Here is a 25691-nt window from a genome sequence, read left to right as displayed (position 1 = left end):
AGAACCTGTCTACAATATGAACAGGCTAGAGGGTCTCAAAAAGTAGCACATGGTAACTGAAATTTATCAGTCTGGGAGGAGTTATAAAGCTATTGCAAAGGCTCTAGAACTCCTATAAACCACAGTGAGAGCCATTATCTACAAATGGTGAAAATGTGGAACCTTCCCAAAGTGACCAGCCTACCAAAATTTTACAAAGAGCACATCAAGAACTCATCCAGACAGTCACAAAAAATCCAGATGTACATTTAAAGAATTGAAAGCTTTACTTGCCTTTGTTAAGTTGAATCTACACCATTCCACAATACGAAAGACACTGGACAAAAATTGCATGCATGGGACAGTTGCAAAGTGCAAACCACTACTGACCAAAAAGAACACCAAGACTTGTCTCATCTGCCAAAAAAACATCTAGATGACCCCAAGATTTTTGGGCTAATATTCGGTGGACCTTGGAATCAAAGGTGGAACTTTTTGGAAGACATGGGTCCTGTTACTTCTAGCGTAAAACTAGCATCACAGTCCGCAATTAGAGCATCTTATTCGTTAAACATGGTGGTGGTGGCGTGATGGTCTGGGGCAGCTTTGCTTCTACAAGACATGGACAACTTATCATGATTGATGGAACCATGGATCCTGCCATCACAAAATCCTAAAGCACATCCGCTCATCAGTTTGTGATCAAAACGCACGAGCAAGTCCAACTCCAAAAGGCTCAAAAGAAACAAAATTAAAGTTTTGGCGTGGCCAAGTCAAAGTCCTGACTTCAGGCCCATTGAAATGCTGGGATTACACATTAAAATGGGTAGTTCACGTTCGAAAACCCTCCACAACGAAGCAGTATTGATATGAGTGGGCCAAAATTCGTCAACGGCGATGTAAAAGACTCATCACAAGTTATCTCAAACTTTGCATTGCAGTTGTTACTGCCAAGGGTGCCACAACCACTTGTAAAGTTTAGGGGGACAACTATACTTTCACACGGGTGATATAGGTATTGAATTAATCTTTATTTCAATAAATGGAATAATCATATAAAAGCCGCATTTTGTTTTTACTTGGGTTGTCTTTATCTTGTAGTAAGATTAGTTGAACCCAATATTTGAATGTGACAAATTAGCAAAAATAAAAAACATATCGAGTGAGGGGCAAATACATTTTCACAGCACTGTATATATAACTGTACAAATGGGTCCTCTGCAAGCTTCCCATAGTACCAGTCCTAGCAGGCTGCCAAGCTAATGATGAAGTGGTTCTCATTAATGGAACTGTAATGCGCATGTAGATATCTCGAACAAAAAGCTGAAGGGGATCCATGAATTATAGGGATTTGTAGGGATCCCACTTCTCAGGACCCAATGATGAAAATTTCAGATATGTCATAGCTTTTAGAATTAGAGGTATTCATCCTACTTCAGGACTATATAAAATATTGCATCCTGTTAATATCTTAGAGTTTGGGTTTTGTAACTCCTGTAATTGCTTCCTCTCTTTTATAAATCATTACTGGTTTTGGGAACAATTCATGAAATTCCTTGGCCTGGTCTCTAATTACTTGTATATATCATACAACATAGCTCCGGGCACCAGATCCATGTTTAATTTACAAAACTGATTAAATGTAAATGGTGAAGAATGCTGGAAATGTCTAGAAATGTTTCCGTTTGCAAGTTGGAACGTGTGGTTCGCTCAGAAGTCTAAAGCTTAATAAAGACAACTTTACAGAACAATGAGGTCAGGTAGCCGCTGTAAAACATGAGCTTCTTTTACCTTCTGGTTGTATGTATTTATATGGAAATGGATCTATTGCCTGCAGTTACATCAGTGTCTTAGGTTTTTCTTACTTTTATCTTAGGCTTTTCTTCAGGTGAACCTGAGGAAATTATAGGCAATCCTGATAAAGTTTACCATGAAGAGGGCGCCATGTTGTCATAGAGTCTCATATAGTTCATTCAAAGCTCTCTGGGAAAAATGCCTCCATAGCGCCACCTTATGTAAGGTAACTTCCCTATAAGTCAATGTTTGACCTTTTAACTGACTTTGACAACATGACTAAGGATAGAAATTAAACAAGAGTGGTCTGCAGAAAGAAAAGACATCCATCTGCAGTTGTCTGGTTCGGTGTGTCTGTCCCTCATCAGAGCAGAGCAGGTTGGCTGGGCAGGTTGAGAAACTTGATCCCCCCCCAAATACACATTGAAGGCCTCTCACCCAGTCAACCAGTACCCTGTCCGCACTGACGAGGGGCAAACACCCTGAAACAGCCTGTCCGCAAATAGGCATCTTTTTCTTCTGGAGGTGAATCTGGTTTGGCTTATATCCTTAGTCATGTTGTCAAGGCCTGTTGAAAGGTTGAAAAGTGACTTATGGGGTAGACACCTTCAAGTAGGTGGAGCTGTGAAAGTACTGTTCTGTCCCCTATTTGCTTTTTTCAGGTGAACCAAAGATTTATCTTGCTGCTAGAGCCTTTAGCCTTTAGTCATTAGCTCTAGCTAATGACTTGTTGCTGCCCCTCTGGCACATAACAGCCAGGGGTACATGCTTCTTCAGCCCCCAAAGCTACTACCGTGTTTCCCCGAAAATAAGATGCCGTCTCATTTTAAGATTTGCCCTAAAAGAGGCAAAGGGTCTTATTTTCAGGGGGGTGGGGTGTCTTATACTCCAGTAGCAGGTGCCATATTTTCCCCTAAAATAAAACATACTGGAAATATATTCCCCAAAGTCCTAATATTGTGTTCAATCATTTCTGAATGATTGAACCTAGGACTCCTATCTGGATATCAGATGGCAGTGTTAGGGAAATCATCAGAGGGATTTCATAGTGTTTCATTGCCTGGTCCAAATTATAAGAAAAGTCGTGTACACAAATCACCGACACATGGACCAGTCTGTATCGTCCGACAATGAAATCTCTTCTGGCTTTATGACAAAGCAGACAATGTATCTATAAGTTCCCTTATGTATGATCAGAAATACACGCTCCTGTAATCATAAGAACTCATGATTGGCTCTAGGTGCTAATGGTTTAACATATGTTAACACCTCAAGGCGAGTCACCTCAAACACGTAATTCCCAGAAATAGAAACGTAGTTCTGTATACACTGTTTTAGCAGTTTCTATATGCGCAGGGGATTAGAGAAACCGTTATCTCTAGACATCCCTAAGCTACATCTACACATCTACAGTGTACAACATGCACTGAGTTAACCATTTAGATGCCGGTTATCTACTAAAGAGGAAGATATACCAGTATATCTCTCTCTCTCTCTATATATATATATATATATACACATATACATACACGTGTTTGCCTAGGCTGATGTGAGAAACGTGTATTATTACTATAACAGCAGGTACCAGGATTAAAATTTGAAAGGCATATGCAGAGTCAAATCTGTGATTGCAACTTTGTGTACAGTAGCTCAAGGTACTGTGTTTCCCCGAAAATAAGCCCTACCCTGATTTTTGGGAGGGGCTTAAAATATAAGCCCTACACCAAAACAAGCCCTAGTTACTCTACATAACAAAAAAAAGAAGCAATACTCACCTAGCAGGCGCTGTCAGGGTCCTTCCCACTGGGCTGCAGTGCTTAAGCAGGTTTTTCGTGCAGTCCTCAATGCCTACGGAGCATCTCTTGCTGGTGACGGGGCTATAATACCCCGCCTCCAGCAAGCGATTGCTCCGATTGGTTCAGGAGCTCCCCCTCAGCCAATCGGAGTCAGCGGTCGATGAATCAATCGCAGCCATTTAATGATGTCCTTCAATGAATGGCTGTGATTGGTTCATCGAGCGCCGCCTCAGCCAATCAGAGCAATCGCTTGCTGGAGGCAGGGTATTCAAGCCCCATCACCAGCAAGTTATGCTCCGTCGGCATCGAGGACTGCACGGAAGCCTGCTGAAGTGCCGCAGCCCAGCGGGAGGGACCCGGACACTGCCTGCCAGGTGAGTATTGCTTTTATTTCTGTCACGCAGTGTAGCCAAAAATCAGAGTAGGGATTATGATCAGGGTAGGTCTTTTTTCAGGGAAGCAGGGTACCTTGAGCCACTATACACAAAGTTGCAATCACAGATTTAACTCTGCATATGCCTTTCAAATTTTAATCATGTTACCGCCTGCCATAGGATATCCAAATAGGAGTCCTAGGTTCAATCATTCAGAAATGATTGAACACAATATTAGGACTTTGAGGAGTGTATTTCCTGTATGTTTTTTTTTAGGGAAAAATATGGCAAGAACATAAAGATTAAGAGAACGCAAACAATCTGATAGGAAGGTCATAATAAACAACTCCTTCAGCTAAAAAGACCTTCCCGAAAGAGTTATTGGCATACTATTGTGTGTAACATATAGTAACTGTCTTGTAATTGCAGGGGCTGATCTGTACATCATCATCAAATGTGAAAATGAGAGCGTTCGATCCGGAGTCCACAAAAATACGACCAGTGCCAATATTGATGTTAAAGTGATTTTTTATCGTAGGAGGATAAGTGAACCAATTGCAATTCAGGTAACGTATTATAGCAGCAAATGTTTATAAATCTGTGATTTGGTTGTTCCCCACTTCCTGAATTTGTCTGCACTCTTACATCCTAATTGAACTGTTCTAACTGCAATAGGATGTAATAGAGCGTCCACTGGATGGCACAGTACCTATCCTACCACCATCAGCAAGTGTCGGGTACAATGTCAGATTGTGCGTAGATAGTGGGTTGGTATGGAAGGAAAGGCCTGATAAAGTTCTCCAGACTTGCTCTGGCTATATGTCTAACAAGCCATGCTAAAAATATTTTAATGCATTATTGGTCAGAAGTGAAAATAAGAAAATAGAATAAAAGTTTATTGGAAAAAAGTATTAAAAAGCAAAAAAAAAACATTAAAAAGTATTATGCTTAAGTATTACATTTATGTATGGGTTGTTACAGTTGCTGAAATACCAAATCTTAACATTTTTTCCCACATTATTCCTACTGCACAGGAAACAATGTAAAAAACGGAGTGGGGGATGCCATACATGCAAATTTAAGCACCAAATATGCCATCTTTGCCCTATGACCTGCAACCTAGCAATTATGCCATCAGGTGGTGCGTAGAGTAGCTATAACTAATGAATGCGGCCTGCACAATATTCCCATGATAAGTCTATGCTAAGAGATAGGAAGAAAAGCATAGGGGAAGTTAAGTAGAGCACAACAAGAGTTAGGACTAACTACTAGGAGTGAATTACACTTCATGGGTTGGTAGCACTATGTATATATTCTTACTTAGTAGGGGGAAATACTGTGTGGGGCAAACTAAGAAGAGTTATAGCAGCGATGCTTGCACCGTCCACTTCATGGCTGATTTGGAACAGCAGAGGCGATGAGCCAGTTTCAATTTTTTTTCAACAGTATCCATTAATGTTAAGGTCATATGAGCTGTGATATATTTGCGGATTTACGTGTAGTGCTTATACGATGCTTATTGTATGTTGGTTTCCCTGCTTAGGTGAAGGTTGGATAGCTTGATCTATGAATTTGAATGCAATTGGATTAGAAATTGTACATTTATTGACACAATTTCTAGGATTTCAAAAAGTAAAAAACAAGTGGAATTGTTTTTTTTTTCCATTCCCCCCCCCCTTTAAGAAAAATCAAAATACAGTCAACTAGCTATAAATACACCACAAAATTCTGTAATAAGGAAATAAATTTTCTTGCAAACACAAGCCCCCATCCAGCTAAGTTAAAGGGGTTGTCCCACGGCAGCAAGTGGGGTTATACACTTCTGTATGGCCATATTAATGCACTTTGTAATGTACATTGTGCATTAATTATGAGCCATACAGAAGTTATTCACTTACCTGTTCCGTTGCTAGCGTCCCCGTCGCCATGGTGCCGTCTAATTTCAGCGTCTAATCGCCCGATTAGACGCACTTGCGCAGTCCGGTCTTCTCCCTGGTGAATGGGGCCGCTCGTGCCGGAGAGCGGCTCCTCGTAGCTCCGCCCCGTCACGTGTGCCGATTCCAGCCAATCAGGAGGCTGGAATCGGCAATGGACCGCACAGAGCCCACGGTGCACCATGGGAGAAGACTCGCGGTGCATCGTGGGTGAAGATCCTGGCGGCCATCTTAGTAAGGTAAGGAAGAAGTCGCCGCAGCGCGGGGATTCGGGTAAGTACTAAACGTTTTTTTTTTTAACACATGCATCGGGTTTGTCTCGCGCCGAACGGAGGGCCTATTGAATAAAAAAAAAAACCGTTTCGGCGCGGGACAACCCCTTTAACCCCTTAGTGAAAGTTTTTTAGTTTTTTTTCTATTTTTGTTTTTTCCTCCCTCCTTTTAAAAAATCGTAACTCCTTTATTTGTCCATCGCTGCAGCTGTATGAAGATTGTTTTTTTGCGGGACGACTTGTATTTTTCAATAGTACGATTTAACGTACCATATAATGTACTGAAAAACATTTAAAACATTCTAAGTCGAGAGAAATGGAAAAAAAAAAGACATTCCACCATCTTTTGATCCATCTTGTTTCTACGGCGCACAAACTGCAACAAAAATAACATGCTAACTTTATTCTAAGGTTCAGTACGATTACTGCGATACCAAACGTATAGTTTTTTTTTGTTGCTGTACTACTTGTATTTGCTTTTTTAAAGATATTTAATTTGTTAAAATTATTTTCTGCCGCCATCTTCTGCGCACAATAGCTTTCTATTTCCCCATCAATATAGTTGTGCAAGGGCTCATTTTTTGCAGGATGTGCTGCAGTTTCCATTGGTACCATTTTGAATACATATGATTTTTTTGATTGTTTATTACATTTTTTCTTGGAGACGGGGCGACCAGAAAAGCGCATATCTAGCATTCTTTTTTTTTTCTGACAACGTTCATCGTGTGGGGGTAATTAATCAGTTACTTGGATAGATCAGACTTTTACGGACGCAGTGATACCAAATATGTATTTTTGTTTTATTATTTAGATTATTTTACTGTAAATATGGCAAAAGGGTTTTTATTTAAACTTTTATTACTTTTTAAAAAATAATTAGTAAAACTTTATTGTTCTTATTTTTACATTTTCTTTTAGTCCTCCTAGGGAACCACAACATGCGATGCTTCGATCACTCCTGCAGTAGGATGTAATGCCACAGCGTTACATCATACTGCGATCTGACAAGCAGTTTATCAAGCCACCCCACTGGCATGGCATGGGGGGGGGGGGGTTGAATTTTGTCTTCCAGATTTTGTTTAATCAGCGATACAAACTGTTTCTCTGAATTTGGAAAGACTTTTAGCAACTGCACTGTGGGTAATGGGAGGTCTGGTTAAGTGGTGTTGATTGAAATCTGTAGTGAGGACGTGTGCTTTGTTCACCTGACACAAGGATTTATCTCAACAAGTTCTGCTTGAGATAACTCCATCATTTACATTGCCTGTAATAAAGATAAATCCCTGTTAACAGGAGAATGAATAAAGTTATATTTATGTTAAAATGAAGCAAACCATTATTTGTATGAGGTTTTCTCTGCCACTTTAATATATCTAACATCTACCTTGCCCTTTGAAAAATTTAAGTTGAATCCAAGATGGTAGCATTCAAAATGGCTGTCATGTTGGTGACATGGCCTAGAGGATCTCCCCCTTCACCCGCAGTTTTTATGCAAAATTGGATGACAGTCTGACAAATAGTTTTCAATTTTATATGGGCGTTTCCATACTTTTGAGACATCCTGTATTTAGCTCATAAATAAGATCCTAGATGTCCCCTTCATCGTTTTGATCATCAGGGGTCCCAAAGGTTGACACCAACGGATTACTCATTGAAGTCCCAATTAACCCATTTAGAGACAAGTACAATCCCCTCATCATGCTCTTTATGGATATTCGCTGCTCGGCACTATCAATATATTAATCATTCTGATATTTCTTTAATTATTCATCTCGAATAGGTTCTTCGCTTGCTGGGCTCATGTTTGCTACATTGTTTGCAGTACCCTAGAATTGTTTACTGAATTGCTCCATGTTATATGAATCCCAAAGGCAATAACTCAGTGTAATGTATTAAGACAGTATTTGCTGCATTAATTTCAACATTAAGCCAGTTTCTTCTACTTTGACCCTCAGGTCTGGGGGAGCAAGATCATCTGTGACCAGTTCCTGGGCCAAGTGCTCCTGGCTGCATTGCCTAATGACCCAGTAGAAGAGCAGAGTCTCCAGCTGCACAAGGAAGGGCGAGCAGCGCAGGAGATGCCAGGCCTGATAAATGTCAAAGTTGTCTCCTCTGATGACCTGCTTGATCTGTGAATGTGAGAGAGTCTCCAGGACACAGACAGGGCTGCAAGCTAAAGACTGTCTGACATGCCTGATTAGATGACGTCTTCTCGGTTCACATGCACAGACACTAATGATTTGTATTGGTGCTGAGTATATCCAGTGTTTTCAAGTCATCTAGTAGGACCACAAAAATGTGCTAAGTTCCTTATACTAAAGCTTCAAGACTTATGGCGCAGCCAGAGAATAATGAAATACTGGCAATACTGCAATATGCTAAAGCCCAGGTCTCACATTCATCCTTTTTGTAGCTGGTGCTCATAGAGTGACTATTGAACACCTATAGCTGCTCATTTTCCAACTTGAGATCACACCACTTCATAAAGGTCCTCTATCGGAGGAGAAGGGAGGAACAAGCCCTCCGATGCCGTACTTCATTCATTTTTAAGCCTCTTAATATCGCACCTTGAAACTGGACTAGTCGTTTTTATGAGTGCAAATCTAAAACCATGTAAATATGATAGAACTTTGTGGCCATTTAAGGTACCATTACACGGGGCGACCGCTCGACTATTGCTGCTGTGCTTAAAGGTACCTTTGCATAGGGCCATTATTGCATGAATTATCGCTGGAAACAGCCAATTCGGGCAATATTCATCTTGTGTACAAGCGTCCACCGACGGCACTAGGCGACAAAAACCTCATTTGCCGGAGTCGCTTGTTTTTTAGCAGAATGGAGGCAGGCGGACCGGAAAGATCTCCGGCCCACTCCACCTCCATTTACAGAACGACTATGGCTCCTGTGCTTTATACAAGAGCGATAGCCGGGCAGTAGTCCATTGGGCGGCAATAGTCATTCTGTGAATGGAGGAGCAGACTGGAGATTGTTCCTGCCTGCCTCCATTTGCAGTAAAAATACCTGTATACATGGTCCGACAGTCGAGTCACTTGGTTTTTAGTTCTGCTAAAAACCAGGGATCTCTGACAAATGAGTGATTGATTGCTCAGTGCACCTTTGGCGGCGGTATACATACGGGACCATTTTCACCCGAAATTGCTTTTACCAGTGATAATTCAGGTGATAATCACCCTGTGTAAAGGTATCTTTAGACTATATTACTTCCCACAGCTTCCCACCAAGCTGTCCACATCCGACATATATCGGGTGTCTGCTGATTTCTCTTTCTCAAAGACCTTGGCTCCTCCAGCCACAGCTCCCTGTGTCTCAAGGGTTCGATCCATCACTCCACAATCACTTCCATTCACGGTCTATGTCACCACAGGTCACTCAGACTTCCTTTTAGGTCACGCTTCACTCATTATCATAGCCACTAGGACAGCTTTCACAGTATGGCCCCAGCTCACTAAGAGACTCCCACTAGACAAACCCTTACAATGTCAAGTCCTCCCAATGCAATACTGCACCACCAGGTCACATTTCAGGCCTGCAGGGCAGCAGTTTTCCTCTGAAGCTGTCTGACTAGTCCACTAACTTGTATCCTTCCTAGGTTCCATGTGGAATTATCTAGAGTTTCCCGTAGACTTGAACCCCGCACCACACACTCCCAACACTGGCTCCCAAAGCAAGCTAGTTCCACGGCTTAAGCGAACTCTGTAGAGCTAATCATGCATGATGCCGATACATTGTCCAAGAGGCAACCAACATGAAACACTGGTAGGCCCACCACTCAAACCTCTTGACAACAAGTGGTCACAAGATAGCTCATCGTACACTCCATGACACACATTCCCAGCTCATCATCCACTCCATGACACATATTACCTGTCCCCGCTTAGCAAAGTAGCCATATCACCTTCTTCTCAAAGATAGACTTTCTACAGCAACCTCATTCTAAGAGTCACACAGGCCCTCCGTTAACTCCCACAATCTCTAGTTCATCACCTTCTCAGCCCAGCCTTCAGTCCCTCACCACCATGCTGCAGGATGAGAAGTCTGTTCCTATGTATGACCAGGTCCGGGCCTAACACTTTGCATAGGCTCACAGTGGATCTAGGTCTAGCACTTCACACAGTTAGTCTCCACTCTCCCAAATGGCACCAAACCTTTTTATGGGCTCTACCTAGCCCCTTCAAACTAGTGTGATTGAACAGCATCTCAGCACATAGCCTCCTAGCCAACACTAGGCTCTTCCTGGGACTAGCTCAACTATAAAACTCCCCTGTGCCTGTCTCCCAGAAGACCTCATCCCTTTATACTGCCACATCATGACACTCACACAGTGTACCACAGTGCCCTGTCATCCAGCCAACCTGCAGAACACACTGTATATACAGTAAAATACGACATATATGCATGAATGCCCACAGTCTAAATAATAATGTATCTGACCAATTTATCAGCAAAAGATCCAAGGTCCATTTAAAGAAACAGTTAATCTATGCCATGTATCCTTTCGTAAGTTTTCTGCAGCAAAGTGTACCTGGTTCACCCTTCTTACACGCCCTGCCTTGGGAAGATTAAAACTATTGAAAAATACAAAAGTAAGCTGGTCCGCTTGCCATGGGAAACTCCTACTAACTTTTTAGGGGCCCTTAGGAAAGGATACGTTATTTGGCTGTTAAGGCCATCTTTTTCTACACTTTCCTTTGCCATACCGCTCCACCCCCAGTGTTATAATACATTTAAAGCTGATGTGATAAGGTTACCCATTTGGGACAGTTCTGCATTAGCCTCTGTATAAGGCACCCGATTTGATTGCCAAATACATTGCTTAATTCTCCTCAGGACGACCAGATTCCTCTTAACCTCTGTTGTGAGTCTTGGAAGGATAATGGATAAAAGATATTCACATTCTAGCTGGTGATGCACTCATACAGTATAATACCTTCTGGAGTAGCAAAAAAGGGAGAAAAAAAACAAAAACATTATATACAGTATACTAAGCATGAACAAACAAGATAATTACAGAGCAAATTCAGCAGATGTGGAACTTCCACTACTTGCATTATAAGTACCGTAGGTACAGATTGTAGTGTAATGTCAGGAGTAATACTCAGAGATGCCTATAACGCCCCCATTATAGGCCCAGGAGTCCTAAGAATCCACAGCTCAGATGAATTGCTGCATATTCCTAATACAGGACCAGATCTGGGACCATAAAGTTTGCAGTTAGATGCGTTTTTTCAATAAATCTCAATGCTGAAGGATTTTGAAGAAAGATTCTAAGGCTGGGGTTCACACGGGGGGGGGGGGCATATTTCCAGCGGAATTCCCACGGTTTGGCTGCAACGAAAAACCGCGGGTATTTCGCTGGAAAAGCGCAGCTTCAAAGCTCACGACATTTCGCCACTGGGTTTGAAGCGGTTCGGCCGACATTCCGCTGCAGCTTTCTCTTCCCTTAGAGAAACGCGGAGCCGCAGCGTAAAAAACTAAAAAATTAACATGCTGCATCTTTTGTTTCCGCGCCGCAATGCCGGTTCCACCTGGCTTTGCCGTGACAGATTGGCTGCCCTGTGTGGACGAGAATTTTGCAAATTCTCGTCCACATGGCTAGCTAATCCCGGGATTAGCGGCTGCAGGTGGATTTGCTGCAGCGAAACACCCCAGCAGGGAAATTCCGCGGCAAATCCATCCCGTGTGAACCTAGCCCCCTCCCCACTACTAACTACACTTTTGTTGAGGCTTGGGTAAGAGCAGGCTACTATTCTAATATACTGCTTGCAATTAAATATTACATGAACGTATAAAGGTTCATTAAAACATACATGCCGCAGGGTGCGTGCCAATCCAGACGTATACAAATCCACATACAGTAAATACTGAATATTGCAAATTCAATATTATCTGTTGGCAATAATGACCGTGTGTCTTAATTACACACATAGTTTAGGGCGGCATTATACAAGTGCTAACTCTCACATTTTCCTGTGGGCTGAAGTGCAGCCCGGCAATTAGAACTAAATTGTAAGTGTTAGCGGCGCTTGGGTAATCGCACCCTAAGCCATTGATGATGATTGATGTCCTTTAGCACACTGTTGGCCGCACTTATTAACAACCACATATGTATGCTACCCGAGTCGTAACTTGTGCTTGAGGCATAATATGGCAAGCAAAGTAATATATATTTTTTCATATATTTATGTAGTTATTAGATGCCCCTTCATATTGGTTATATGGTACCTGTAGTGCAGAAATGCATGTTAATGTAATTAAGTTGCACCCATTTATGTCTGTAATTACATTTTAAGGTAAGAACATTTTGTAAAGTTGTTCTATATATATATATATTTTATTACATACAAGTACAGTTGTAAATTAGAGCGCATGTTCTGGTTTCAGTTTACTGGATTAAAGAATAATTCTTTGGCAGTTTCTAAGAGCTCCTGTATATGTGGTGATAATGCAAGTGTGTTCCTGGTTATTGCATCCACAGTAGTTGTCACAAGGTTGTCCAGGAATAGTAAAATATGGCTGCAGAATCCAAAAACCTCAGCACACCTGTCCTCAGGTTGGGGGCAGTACTGCAGCTCAGTGCTCATTCACTTCAATGGATCCATTTTCTCTGTTGAAACATTAGGCTGGGGGTGGGGAATGTTTTTTTTTTAATCAAATCACATTTTATTAGGGGACTGTTTTGTTTTTTTAACCCCTGAAGGCTCTGTGATGTACAGTTATGTTATGGAGGTTCAGGGCTTGTATGGAAGGGGATCAGGAGTCGATCCTGCGCCATTCAATACAGGTGACGGCTATTTCTTACAGCTGACACCCACCCGCAACAGCTGCGATCAGCAGTGCCGCTGGTTGCAGCCGTTCACCCTTTAAATGCCGCCATCAATTCTGACATGAATATTTAAATGCCCTGATTGGAGTTCGGTAGTCCAGAAGGCATCCCCCGAAATGAGATAACGGGGTGCTGTTCAGTTACCATGGTAGCTGGGGACCTTCTGAAAGCCCCCAGGGCTGCCATTGCACCCACTGCCTATCAGATCGCGCTATAATGTAATACTATGGTATTACATCATACTGCAGGAGTGATCAAACCATCGCAAGCTCACGTCGCTTACGGGGAATAAAAAAAAAATTGGAGAAATTAGTTTTAAAAAGTTTTATTATTAAAAAAGGTAATAAAGAAGTTAAAAAAAAACAAAAAACTTTTCCCATATTTAATATAAAAAAAAACTAAATTAAAAAAAGCACAAATACATATTTGGTATCGCTGCTTCCATAAAAATTCCGATCCATCAAAGGAATGCATTATTTTGCCCGCACGTGAACATCATCAAAAAAAAAAAAATGCACAACGCCAGAATTGCATTTTTTTAGGTCACCCAGTCTCCAAGAAAAATTTTAATAAAAAGCAATCAAAAAGTCATGTAAGCTCTAAAATACCAATCAAAGCTACAGGATGTCCCGCTAAAAATGAGCCCCTCACACAACCGTGCGGACGAAAAAAATATAAAATAGTCATGGTGGTCAAAAGATGGCGGCGCAAAATTATTTAACATTTTTCCAAGTGTATATATTTTTTTTTACAAGTCGTACTGAAAAAAACCCTGATATTAATTTGGTATTGTAGAAATTGTACTGACCCATAGAATAAAGTTATCATGTGATTTTTGCTACAGTGTGTGCACCATAGAAACAAGTAATTAAGTTAAATGCTACATTAAATAGTACCACTAAAAAATACAACTTGTCCCGTAAAAAAAAAGCCCTCAGACAGCTACGTCACTGGATAATTAAAAGTTATGATATTTTAAAAGTGGGGAGGAAAGAACGAAATAAAAAAATAAAACAAAATAAAGAAATAAAAAGGCAGCGTCCTTAAGGGGTTAAAGTAGATTAACCTCTCTAGTTAAAACATTGGATTAACAAGAGATTTATTATCCATTTTTGCCCCATGGTTCTACTGACTGTTCAGTGTGATGTAGTGGGTTGCGAAGGTTTAGAGATTACATAGCTACTGTGATTCTTAATACTTCCAATTTATGATATAGACAATCATTATGCACTAGAGAGGAGAATGTGTTATTAAAGTGCCCTTAGCAGTGTTTTAATAGCATTTAATAAAGTATATACCGTATATACTCGAGTATTAACCGACCCGAGTATAAGCCGAGCTATAGTCGAGTATATGCTAGGTAAAAAAAAAACCCTCCATACTCACCTCCCAGCCGGCGTCTGCTTGACAAGCTGCTTGAATTCTCCCCGGTCATCCCCCGTCGTTCTCTCTGCTTGGCTCTGTCAGTGCTGTGTAAGTAAGCGCCAGCCAATCACAGCTGGCGCTCGATCCAATCACCAAGCTTACTTACACAGCATTGACGGCAGGGGATTTGAAAGCCGAGCAGGGAGATGACAGCGGGGAGAGTTCTAAAGCAGCTTGATTGGCTGCGAATGATTAAGCACCGGCTGTGGTTGGCTGACGCTCGAGCCAATCACAGCTTTTACTTACATAGCGCTGACGGCGGGGAATGACAGAGCCGAACAAGGAGGACGGCGGGGGATGACAGCGGAGAGAATTCAAGCAGCCTGCTGCACCGCCGCCGGAGACACAGACACCGGCTGGGAGGCCTTGCCTGACTCGAGTATAAGCCGAGGGGGACTTTTTGAGCACAAAAAAATGTGCTGAAAAACTAGGCTTATACTCGAGTATATACAGTATTTTAGTTAGAACTGCAGTACCCGTCACATCCTGTGGTGGAGTGTGATGTTATTTGTGGAAGAAAGCAGACATGTTTTTCTAATCCTACAAAAATCCCTTTAACGTACACCATCACTTACAGTTCGTTAATTGATCCAGTAATAAATAATACTGTCATATACCTAGTGTCTGCTTCAAACTGTTTTTAATATGAAAGTATTAGAATTCTTCCTATGTGTATATAAAAAACGGTGATACAACATTTAATTGCACTGATTCTTTTAAAGCCCCCCAGGCCTCATAAAATACTTCCTTTAAAATAATACTCTAGAATAGCTGGAAATACAGGTTTCTAAAAGTTTCCTATTGTACATACCAGCATCCTCAAAAATCCTGAAAAATCGTGCTATGGCTCATTTTCAGGGTAGGTCTTATTTTCAGGGAAATGGGGTAGTTCATATTCTATTCCTCCTTCATCTTGAGAGGTGTTTAAATATGCAGCGATTGTGCAGCCATATCCGCATGCGTTACACCCGTCTCTTTGGACATAGATTTGCTGCAGATTTATCCTACGAATTGCAAAGAGTGCAATTTGTGGCTTTTCCACAGAAGAACGAGCATGCTACAAATTTATAAATCCACAGCATGCTTTGCTTTATGTGCCGATTTTTCCCAGCAAAACAGCAATTTACGGTGTAATATAAGTGAATGGAGTTTTCAAAAACCTCATTTACATGTACTCAAAAAATCCACACATTAATTAGTATTAACCCTTTGCAATCCAATTTTGGATTCAGAGTTTTCTAGGGTTTTTTTCTCTTTCTGCCATTATACAATTGCGCCACCTGCTGGCTAGAGCCAGTACTGTGGTATTGGACATGCTGGAGAGGCCTCCCCCCCGACAACAGAGCGGCCAGTAATATACAGTAAGAATACCCTGCCGGACGTCTTCTGACATTGGAAGCTGTACAGCCTTCAATCAGAATGTCTTCACATGTCAGACAGTGGATTGGAAAGGGTTAATAAAACTTGTTCTTAGGTTTCCATATTTTGGGGGAATAAAAGGAAGCCCTAAAAATAGATTAACTGCAGTTATTAAAATCATCTCTGTATTAAGGATCCAAGATTATTTACAGCAGAAAAGGGCATTAAACCATAAGATGCATTCTTTCTAGAGATGAGCGAGCACGCTCAGTAAAAGCAGTTACTAGAACGAGGATCGCTCTTTTCGAGTAACTGCATACTTGTCAGTGAAAATTCAGGGGGGGGGGGGAGGCAGGGGTGAGCGGGGAGATCTCTCTCACACTCCCCCCCCCCCCAATTTTCTCAGACGAGTTAAGGTACCTGCCTTAACTGAGCGTGCTCGCTCATCTCTAATTCTTTTCCTTGGACCAAATGTTGAAAAAGGGGTTCCTACAGAAAGGCAGAATGTAGCATTTTTACCTGCATCTGTAGAAGACTTACATTTCTCTTTCCTCTATTCCCATTTCCTTTACAATGTTACTTTGTACGTTCTACAAATGTTTATAAACGGCAACAAAATAAAATGTCAATGTTTTAGGACGTTCCAGTTTTCTTCTCTCCTTTCCCGCCCCGATGTCTCCTGCATGCGCCTTCGGCATAAAAAGAATAAATAAATTAACAGCCCCAAACCATGGCATTTCTAACTTTTATTCACAATACTGCAGGTCCAGATTTCAAACTGCAATATTTTTTACACTCAAGACACAGTCATGCACAATCCATATTTCAATTTTCTATTGCTTCAACCACAATTTAAATTAACTTAAAATGTCCCAAAATAAAATGCAAAAAAAAAAAAAAATTGGAGATTTTTTTTTGTTTTTCTTAAAAAAAAAGAAAAAAAAAGTAAAGATTAGACACCGAGGTATTCAGACCCTCCTGTATTCTCAGTGCATATCCAACATAAATAACTTAATTCCAATTAAAAAAAAAAAAAAATCTTCAAAAAGTTACAGAATGATATCACTACACAGATTTTTGTATTTTACAGATAACACACCCTAAAAAAAGAGGAATGTACAGCAAATGTGTTACAGTTGAGAGAGACAATGGGAATATATCATATTTATAACATCAGATTTCTTTAAGTAAGCCTGTTTTTGTTTTTTTTTTTTGTTGGAAGAAAATTTTGCAAAAAAGTTGACAAACTGTCCCGTCACAGTACTGGAAAAAACAGGTACCCTGTGAATTCTACGTCTCAGTCAGAAAGTGTAAAACTAGATCTCCAGATGTTGATGTATGGTTTTTTTTCAGGTGACAGAATGGCCACATACACAGAAGCTGGATGCCCGCCGGATAATGCATTATAGGAGACATGATCTGAGAAGGTGGAATACAAAGTGACACTTTTCTAGAAGAGTACAATTCCTTATGGTTTATCCCCAACTTACAAAACTTGTGAAAGGGTGGCCCATAGATCATACAGTGCTTATCTACAGTAGGGGGATTCAACAGTGGGATTTCTCTACCGTTTGTCATACAGAATCAATGGCTGCTAGTGACATTCGGCTCAGTATGATGCTGCACGTTCACAAAGTTCGGATGGTGAAGAACTCAAGTTACTTTCCAAAGTCGTTTCCCCAATACATGTATGTATGAGTCAGGTTGAACCGTTGGGGGTAACTGGCTCAGCGATAGTCCTTCACACGCACACAGGACTTCAAAGTATGTAAGTAAACAATATTCATACAGACTTAGAAAAATAAAGACATCAACTGAATTGGTCGGTGTTTTTTGTCCTACTATCCTGCTAAGTAGAGTCAATCCATTAGGTTTAGGCCATTCGCACACTTACATATGAGTGTTCCGCTCACCAATCTATTCCTAATTGCCCCAAATAAGGAATATTTCCATTCTCCCCTGAGAAAGGTTTGTTCCCAGGACACATATGCATGTAGCCAGGGGTAAATAGACTTATAATGTAATTGGGCCTGTAAGAGCAGCAGCGATTGCATTACTTGGTCATGATATTTGTTAAATGTGCGCAACATGCTAAGCCAATAGCCCTTTGATTTCTATTGGGTTAATTCTCATTTAGTGCAAGCAGGTAGTCGTTCATCTTTGAGCGACTGCCTGTTCATAGTGAATGGAGGCGGCCGGCAGAAATCTCTGTTGCTCCTCTTCCATTCACTGACCTGACAGTCGTCCTGTCTAAAAGTAACCCTTAGGCTTTATTCCCATGAGCATATATCAGCTGGCCGATATATGCCGTGATCTGATGCATCCCACGGCCATATTCCTGAGACGTTAAAGCGCCCGGCCAGCCCAATATAGCGCCGGGTGTTTTTACGTCGGGCCCAAAAGATAGTCCTGGAACTACCTTTTGGGCCGGAATATGCCGGCCGCTGCATGGATTCCTATGCTAAACTCCCTCCCTCTGCTTTCCTCCCCACTCGCAGACTCACCTCTGCTCTCGCTCTTTGCAATGGGAGGGAGCGGTGCAGAGCTAGGATCCGCCCCTCCCCACCCCTTGTTTACAGCCAGCAATGGGAGGAGGCGGAATGGTGTGACGCTTAGCTCCACTCCATCCCCTCCCATCGCAAAGAACGAGCGGGGAGGATAGTGGAGGTGAGCCTGCGAGGGGGAGGGAGGGGAAAGGGGCAACGGCATGGTGACCTCGGCGTATATGTGCCATGCTGTGTGAACGGGCGCACAAACGATAGTTTTGTGCGCCCGTTCATGAGCTTCGACGTCTCAGATGGAAGCGTATATCGGGCGGCCGTGAAAACGCCAGCCGATATACGCTCGTGGGAAAGAGCCCTTAGGCTGTTTTTAGAACTGCATTAGAGTCTATATCCAGCATTGCCATTCCAGAATTTTGTCTGAGCAGCGGAAAACTATTCTGACGGAATCTCAAACGGAAACGTTGACTTTAATAAGTGTAAAAAAGACCAAAGATGAAAAATTTTGATTCTCACTCATTTCCGTTATGTTTGTAGGACACAATAGCATAAGTGATTATTCTATAGTGCCTCCCAATAAAAAAAAAAAAAAGTGGAGGGACGGAAACCATCTCCAGCAGAGACCAAATTTGGCACGGTTGGTCTCTGTTTAACTAATGAGACAACAGTTTAGTCCGGGCATCCGTCTGAATAGTTTTCAGCAACTCAGATGGAACGTCGAGACTGATAGGCCCAGCATAGCCGGTACAGTAATATCTCTGCGGCTTTGGAAAACAAGTTGCAAAATGACATGTTATCACCCCATGAAGATTTTACCATCCACTTGGAATCGTCGGAATATTCCTTTAAAGTCTGGAACACTGAAGCCAATATCCTCATGCAGATCTGCTAATAGTAATGCTTCCTATATTGTTATTCTTGCTACCATAACTTTCCACCACCTGTTATGACCGCAGTAATGTCATACCTTCACCTTTTTTCCTGGATGCAATCAGTAAAAAACAGAACTGGTAAAAGTGCATTTAGACCGCGAGAGGCTCACACAACTAAATAGCGCCCTACCATGGTGAAAGAGGGAAAGGCAGGAAATATTTTATATCATTTGGTAAGACTGCTTTTCCCCTGCACTTTTTGGTGTCATTGTAGTTTTATTCTCTTGTCTTTTAGAAGAAGCCAAACATTCAGGAAATCAAAAAGAATTTTAAGGCCGCCTGCACACGGGCGGAAATCCCGCGGCGGGATTATCCGCGGGATTTCCGCCACTGAAAGCCTGCATAGGAGTGCATTACAATACGCACTCCTATGCAGATGGCCGCGCGAAATCTCGCGCGGCAAACAAACCGCAGCATGTCCTATTTCTGTGCGGGGCTCGCAGAACCTCGCACAGAAACGTCACTCACCCAGCCGCCGGCTCCGGTGTGCGCATGCGCCGGCTGCCCGTCAGCCGGCACATGAAAGAGCCGGGGCCGCCGGGCACGGGTGAGTACGCGCTCGTCACTGCAGGCGCTCGGGTCGGGTCCCGTGGCGAGAATTCTCGCTGCCGGATCCGACCTGGCCGTCTGCAGGCGGCCTTACAAAGTATAATAGCATAAGAATGACATAAAACAACGAAAACAAACATAGTAAAAGTCATAAATAAATCCGGAATGAGACATCTGTGCTGCAGTCCATACATATATATGATGGAAGTGTGGCTGTAAATATTACCGACTAAAACGTACGAATTCTTCCAGATCGGTCTAAAGAAATTTGATGTTTTTTTTGCTTTTTTCGTCTCACTATGAGAGCAGAAAAAGAGATTCTTCCCATTACTTTCATCTTTTTCAATCTGTACCAATATCAAGACATCACTCACCTTTTTTTTTTTTTAAATCCCCACAGTCCTCTCTTTGTGCTATTCCAAATAAAATCCCGGTACACCATTCAGATTAAACATTACAATAAAAGTTTATAAGTTTCCTTTTCACTGTTGCTTGGCATATGTAAGACAGTTCCCGCACCACTCCTGAAGTCTGAACTAGACAGATTTTTTTTGGTCTCGGTTGCACACTGCCCCTACGATTAAAAATAAAGAAATGTATGGACCCGGATCGTGTTAGTCACAGCCTGAGGCATGCTCCCCTAATCGGACATTATAGAGGGGGTTCCCTGCTTAGGACCCCGTCTAGAAAGCTGGCGAGTATCATTGACCTACCGCTTAGGTGGACCCGTGCCCATGCCGTGCCCAACTACACACAATCAGGTTGAGTATATCAATACTGTCCAAGCATTAACAGGATGGCACACATAATAGTAGTAGTTATGTGTTCTTGGACCGCATTGATCCTTACAGTAATGTGTATGGAGATGGATCGCTATAGCTGGGGCTAAGTCCAGCTCGTCCCTTTTACTATTAGAGTGGTCTATGTAACATCTCACCGCTAACATTGTATTAATAATCACTTGCAATCAATTTTGTAATCTTAATTCTAGATCTTTTAACATTTTGCCATCTCTGCGGATCTGAAAAAAAACAACACAGCTACAGTTTAAAGGGATATTACATTTAAAAGGGTGTAACTCGATAGATGTTAAAGGGGTATTCCGGAGACTGGGCAACATTTTTCCTAACATCTCCACTTATTGTCATTATTCCAAATTCCATCTAAACCATCAAAATGAACTCAAACCAGCGCCACCGCTACTTTCCAGCGAGCTTCAGATTTCCACTTTTTTCAAAATGGCCACCGGGGAGGGTAAAAACTACATTTCCCACAATGCCCCCATTGCCAGTTACTGATAAGTGTGCATTCACAATGGTACATACTATCGTTATTACAGAATGTGAAGGCACCTGACCGGTGAACAGCGGAGCAGATAGGACACAACTACTGGATAGCAATGGGGGGCTGGAACCACAGGTGAAGTAATCATTCTGCAGCTTTGTAAGACAAGTTATAACATTATATTGTAAAATTACATGTTATCACCTTATGAAGCATGGAACTTTCACTTAAAAATCACTGGAATACCCCTTTAAATCTACTTTAGGCTAGATTCACATTAAATTTCCAGTGTCCTTGTGCTTTATGCGATGCCTCTGTCAAACATTTCCGTAGGCTCTCTTTACCCCACAGAGTGGCGTTTGTACCTCCATCATGCACGTATGTATGGAATGGTGCAATCTTCTATATTATTCCATACAGAGGCATCCAGCAAAAAATATATATATAATTCACTGTTCATTTTTAACACGTGAGCCTATGGGCAATCCCACCCCTCTGACTATACGGTGCATGCATCGGGAAATTCTCTGCTGTGCAAATTAACCCTTGACTTCCCAACGACAGCATAAACTAAGTTATGGCGCCCTAACGGGAGGTGACAGGGAGCAGGGTAAAGTATTTTTTATACTCAGCCGCTCCCTGGTTACCGCGGTGTCACCTTCTGAAATGCGTGCGTCGCACTTGACATCCGACTCATTTGACAGTGCAGTGCATACGAGTCTATGGGAGAGCATGGCATTGTGCAAGCAGTCGGTTATTAACTTAGTTTATGGTTCTCTTTAACACTTTAGCGCATTGACGTCCCTGCCATCTGCACGTAAGAACACTTTCATATGAGTAGCGGAGCAGTTTATCTACGGATGGCAGCCGCCAGAGTAAGCGCAATATTTACAGCGCCGCAGCAGTACAAGCTCATTCACACGAGAGAAATACGCAGTGAATGGAACCCGTTCCCTTCAGCGTGTTTTTTCACGAGATGTGCAATTGCGTGAAAAATTATGCGGCATCGGTGGGCACGCATTCTCAATGGGCATGAATACCCACGAAATACACAGGAAACCTGCATATTCGCCACGTATTTATGCACAAAATCAATGTGATTTTGTGCGCTCTTTTCAAATACGCCGTGTATTTCCACAAGTAAGACTGTTTATAGGCTGTAAAATGGCAAAAGGAACGGTATATTCTGGCCGGGAACACAATACATATTCACGGACCAAAACACGCATATGCCTGTGTGAATGCATCGGTACGAGCTTACATCCTTTTAAATATAAAATATCCCTTTAAAATGTATTCTGGGATCTAGAATGGTAAGAAAATAAAAAGTTGAGTCTTCCTGTATTCCAGCAGCCAATCAACAGATTTAGAATTAGTCCCATAAATCGAGCCTCTTAGGCGGCTAAGCCACAATCCCCGCATCTGTATCAAGATAAATCTCTGTACTTTGGCAACGGTTCCAATTGCTAATATTCACACCTAGACAACAACAACTCCAATCGCTTCATGCCTACCTTCATACCACTAACCTCATCACCTGGCAGAATCATCATGGCACCAACGGACCCCTTCCTAAGGGCACTTACAATGTAAATCCTGCCCGCTCGCAGTCACTGAGCAAATTCTACGGACCTCATGTTCCAAAACATTGGAAAGAGCATCAAACAAGGTGCTGAAGTACACCGGACTGTTTTGATACAGGGGTCCCTACATGTAGGACCAAAAAGGTACAGCATTTCAATAGGTGGATTAATTTTTACAAAAGAGTCATTTTTTAGTTTTTTTTCCTGTCTTTGGTGCTTTAAAAGAATTAAAATAAAAACTTTCCTCCTGCTATTTTAATTAGAGTCTATTGAGCACGATTTTCCAAAAGAAGTCACCTTCCTACAATGTATGTGGCCTATACACAATTTCGGCAGCCATTTTGAACCCCACTTCCTGACCGGTAGGGCATGAATAATATTTATTAACTATATAAATATAATTTTTGTACCTATGCAATTAACCTGGAAACCCCTCGTGAATAGTTAGCCCACCAAATGGCTGCGTCCCCTGAGTCTAGGCTATAGGTGCCAAATTTCTACCCACTATCTGCCCATAGCCAACCCCTGACCATAAAATCATCTTATAGGCCAATACAACAGCACTTAAAGGGTAAACCGCATCCAACTGAACCAAGTAATTCATTAATTTCTCTTTAGTTCCAGAATAATTGTGCCATATTCCCTTCTTTTTAACCTCTCCACTGCCAGGGAGATACAGAATACTTCTTCGGAGGTGCAAAAATTCTCCAAGCCTTATGATCTAACCCGGCCGCACGGCAGGCAACACCTTGTACCTTCCCCCTTGATGAATGGTTACTCTCACATGCAAATTGTACCTTAAGTAAAACAGACCCTGTACTGAAAACAGGGAGGTAAAACCAGTAGATTAAATGGGATTTGAGGTCTACGAAGACCATCAGACTTGTTACAGATGCTGCAGAATTTTTTTTTTAAGTTTTTTTTTTTCTCTTTTAATACAAAGCAAAGAAGAAACCAGACAGAAAATGAATCGTCCGTTATGAAAGTACAACCCATCTACGGAAAGTTTCTGCAGCGGATTAACGTGCGGACGTGCAGCACCATTATTTTTGTAACGTGCCATATAGAATTTGAAGTCCCGTTCCTACTTACAATACTTAAAAAAAAAAAAAAAAAAAAAAAGTTAAGAGAGTTTGAGGAATCCAAAAGGGCAGGTAGAAGAAGACACGAGTAGGTGCATCATGGTGGGGCGTTTGCCCAGGACAGTAGCTGGTTAGCCGGTTAATCCTGCTGTGTGAGGGGATGAGGTTTTCAGATTCTGCTGAGTTCTGTGTTCTTATGTGGAGGCTACAGCTTGAGTCCAGCGTAGCTAGCGGCTGCTATTCTTAATGGCTTCCTTTGCTGCTATAATCAATGGAGTCAGACTAGAAAGAGGCTTGGCTAGTTTTAAAAATGGATGCTGCAAGACAAAAGAGAAAGAATCCTAGTTAGGCAACAGTACACTTGTGATGGACATATGTAATATGCGTAATATAAGAGCGCAGGGAGTATACAGTAACATAGTATGTTAGGCTGAAAAAAGACAAATGTCCATCCAGTTCAGCCTGTTTCTACCCCCCACTCCTCCCCATCTTGTTGATCCAGAGGAAGGCAAGAAGCCCCCATAGAGGTAGAAGCCAACTTACCCCATTTGGGGGAAAATATTCCTTCCCAACTCCGGCAGTCAGAATAATCCCTGGATCAACATTTGAAAGTTCCTATCGGACTCCAAGACCCGGATCAACAACCCCGCTGGTCACCTAATGTCTATATCCTGTAATATCGTAGCGCTCTAGAAAGACGTCTAGTCCCCTCTTAAACTCCTTTATGGATTTTGCCATCACCACGTCCTCAGGCAGAGTTCCACAGTCTCACTGCTCTTACAGTAAAGAACCCTTTACAGTAGACCAGGTAGATATAGAACACACAGACCCTGAGGTGTAACTACTATGGTTGAAGAGGGTGCGGTTGCACCCAGGTTCGGGATCCTTAGGAGACCTGTACTACTGTATGAATGAAGCATTATAATTTTGGGACCATGTTACAGATTTTGCATTGAGGCCCAAAAGCTTCAGGTTATGTCTTTGGTAATGCTCACAAAACATTTCAGAAATGCCCGTTTACTTTGAAGAACATTTTCATAAGCGGCATCATCATCGAGGTTCACTGTTCCTGGTCTAGCTACTTTCTTCATTTTGTATCTATGTCATGTGACCCTCCACCTGAAAAATATCTTTACTTCCTCTGACATCTTGTCCACATTTGCTACTTACCAGTCTGATGTTAAAGTGGAATAAAAGGGGCATTACGTTTAAGGGTAAAAAGTGAGGAGAGTAGGAGGGGTGGCACATTCTGCAAAGGGACATCGGTACATGCAGTCTGAGGAGAATCTAATGCTCCTCTATGTGTATACATATTTTATTTCTCGGTTCCTCTGAAGCAACCATGACTTTATGAAAAGTTTCAGTGCAAACTGCAGCTAAACACCTGTACCAAATTAACTTGGGCGAAGCCAGGTATATCTTCTAGTCACTTATATGGCCTGCAGAGCGCATATTCAAGCTCAAAGGGGCTCCATTCAAAATTTTGCTATGGGAACAAGCGTTTTCTAGTTTTGCACCTTGGCAGACCAGACTTAGACTGGTGCACATGAGCGTGCGGTCACAGTGTATTACGTGCACAGGTTTTGTGCATGTAATACGCTGTACCAAACTTCCATAGACTCCCATGTTGCTACTGATATGAGTGGCGAGAACTACGCGCACCAAAAAAATTGCAGCACATTCTATCTTAGCGCGTATTACGTGCGCATAAATGCCAATTGCTGAATTAATTTCTGATTTCATATGCACTACAGGTTAAAAGTTTCTAGAACACCTCAATTTTTCCAGTTTTTATATAGAATGAGGTGGTTTGAAAGTAATCTACAAAAGCTGAGACTCTTTTAGGAATAGTTTGCATCCAATTTCAAACCATAATTTGCTTTCTGTGAGGTAAAGCACCTGTCCTCGAAAAAAAAAGCCCTTTGGTTAAAATCATAAATTCAGACTATTGTTGTGTTTAAGGTTAAAATTTCATATTTTTAT

At 41.8% G+C, this 25691-nt stretch overlaps 2 protein-coding genes across 8 annotated transcripts in view; one reads left to right on the top strand and one right to left on the bottom strand.

Annotated features, from left to right (window-relative positions):
• Positions 1-13290, top strand: part of CAPN6 (calpain 6) — a 104534-nt gene extending 91244 nt beyond the window's left edge. For all 4 annotated transcript variants that reach the window (XM_066581732.1, XM_066581729.1, XM_066581731.1 and 1 more), the window contains 2 exons: positions 4373-4509; positions 8105-13290. In XM_066581732.1, the coding sequence (XP_066437829.1) occupies positions 4373-4509; positions 8105-8284 (317 nt within the window). In that variant the 3' untranslated portion in view covers positions 8285-13290. The remainder of the gene's footprint in view (positions 1-4372; positions 4510-8104) is intronic.
• A 3418-nt stretch (positions 13291-16708) lies between these two features.
• The window catches only part of PAK3 (p21 (RAC1) activated kinase 3), a 188313-nt gene continuing 179330 nt past the window's right edge, over positions 16709-25691 (bottom strand). For all 4 annotated transcript variants that reach the window (XM_066581726.1, XM_066581728.1, XM_066581725.1 and 1 more), the window contains one exon: positions 16709-24025. In XM_066581726.1, the coding sequence (XP_066437823.1) occupies positions 23936-24025 (90 nt within the window). In that variant the 3' untranslated portion in view covers positions 16709-23935. The remainder of the gene's footprint in view (positions 24026-25691) is intronic.

This window comes from Eleutherodactylus coqui, chromosome 10, assembly GCF_035609145.1.
Source record: "Eleutherodactylus coqui strain aEleCoq1 chromosome 10, aEleCoq1.hap1, whole genome shotgun sequence".
Lineage (NCBI taxonomy): Eukaryota > Metazoa > Chordata > Amphibia > Anura > Eleutherodactylidae > Eleutherodactylus > Eleutherodactylus coqui.
The sequence above is the reverse complement of the archived record's forward strand: the minus strand, read 5'-3'. Positions and strand labels throughout refer to the sequence as shown.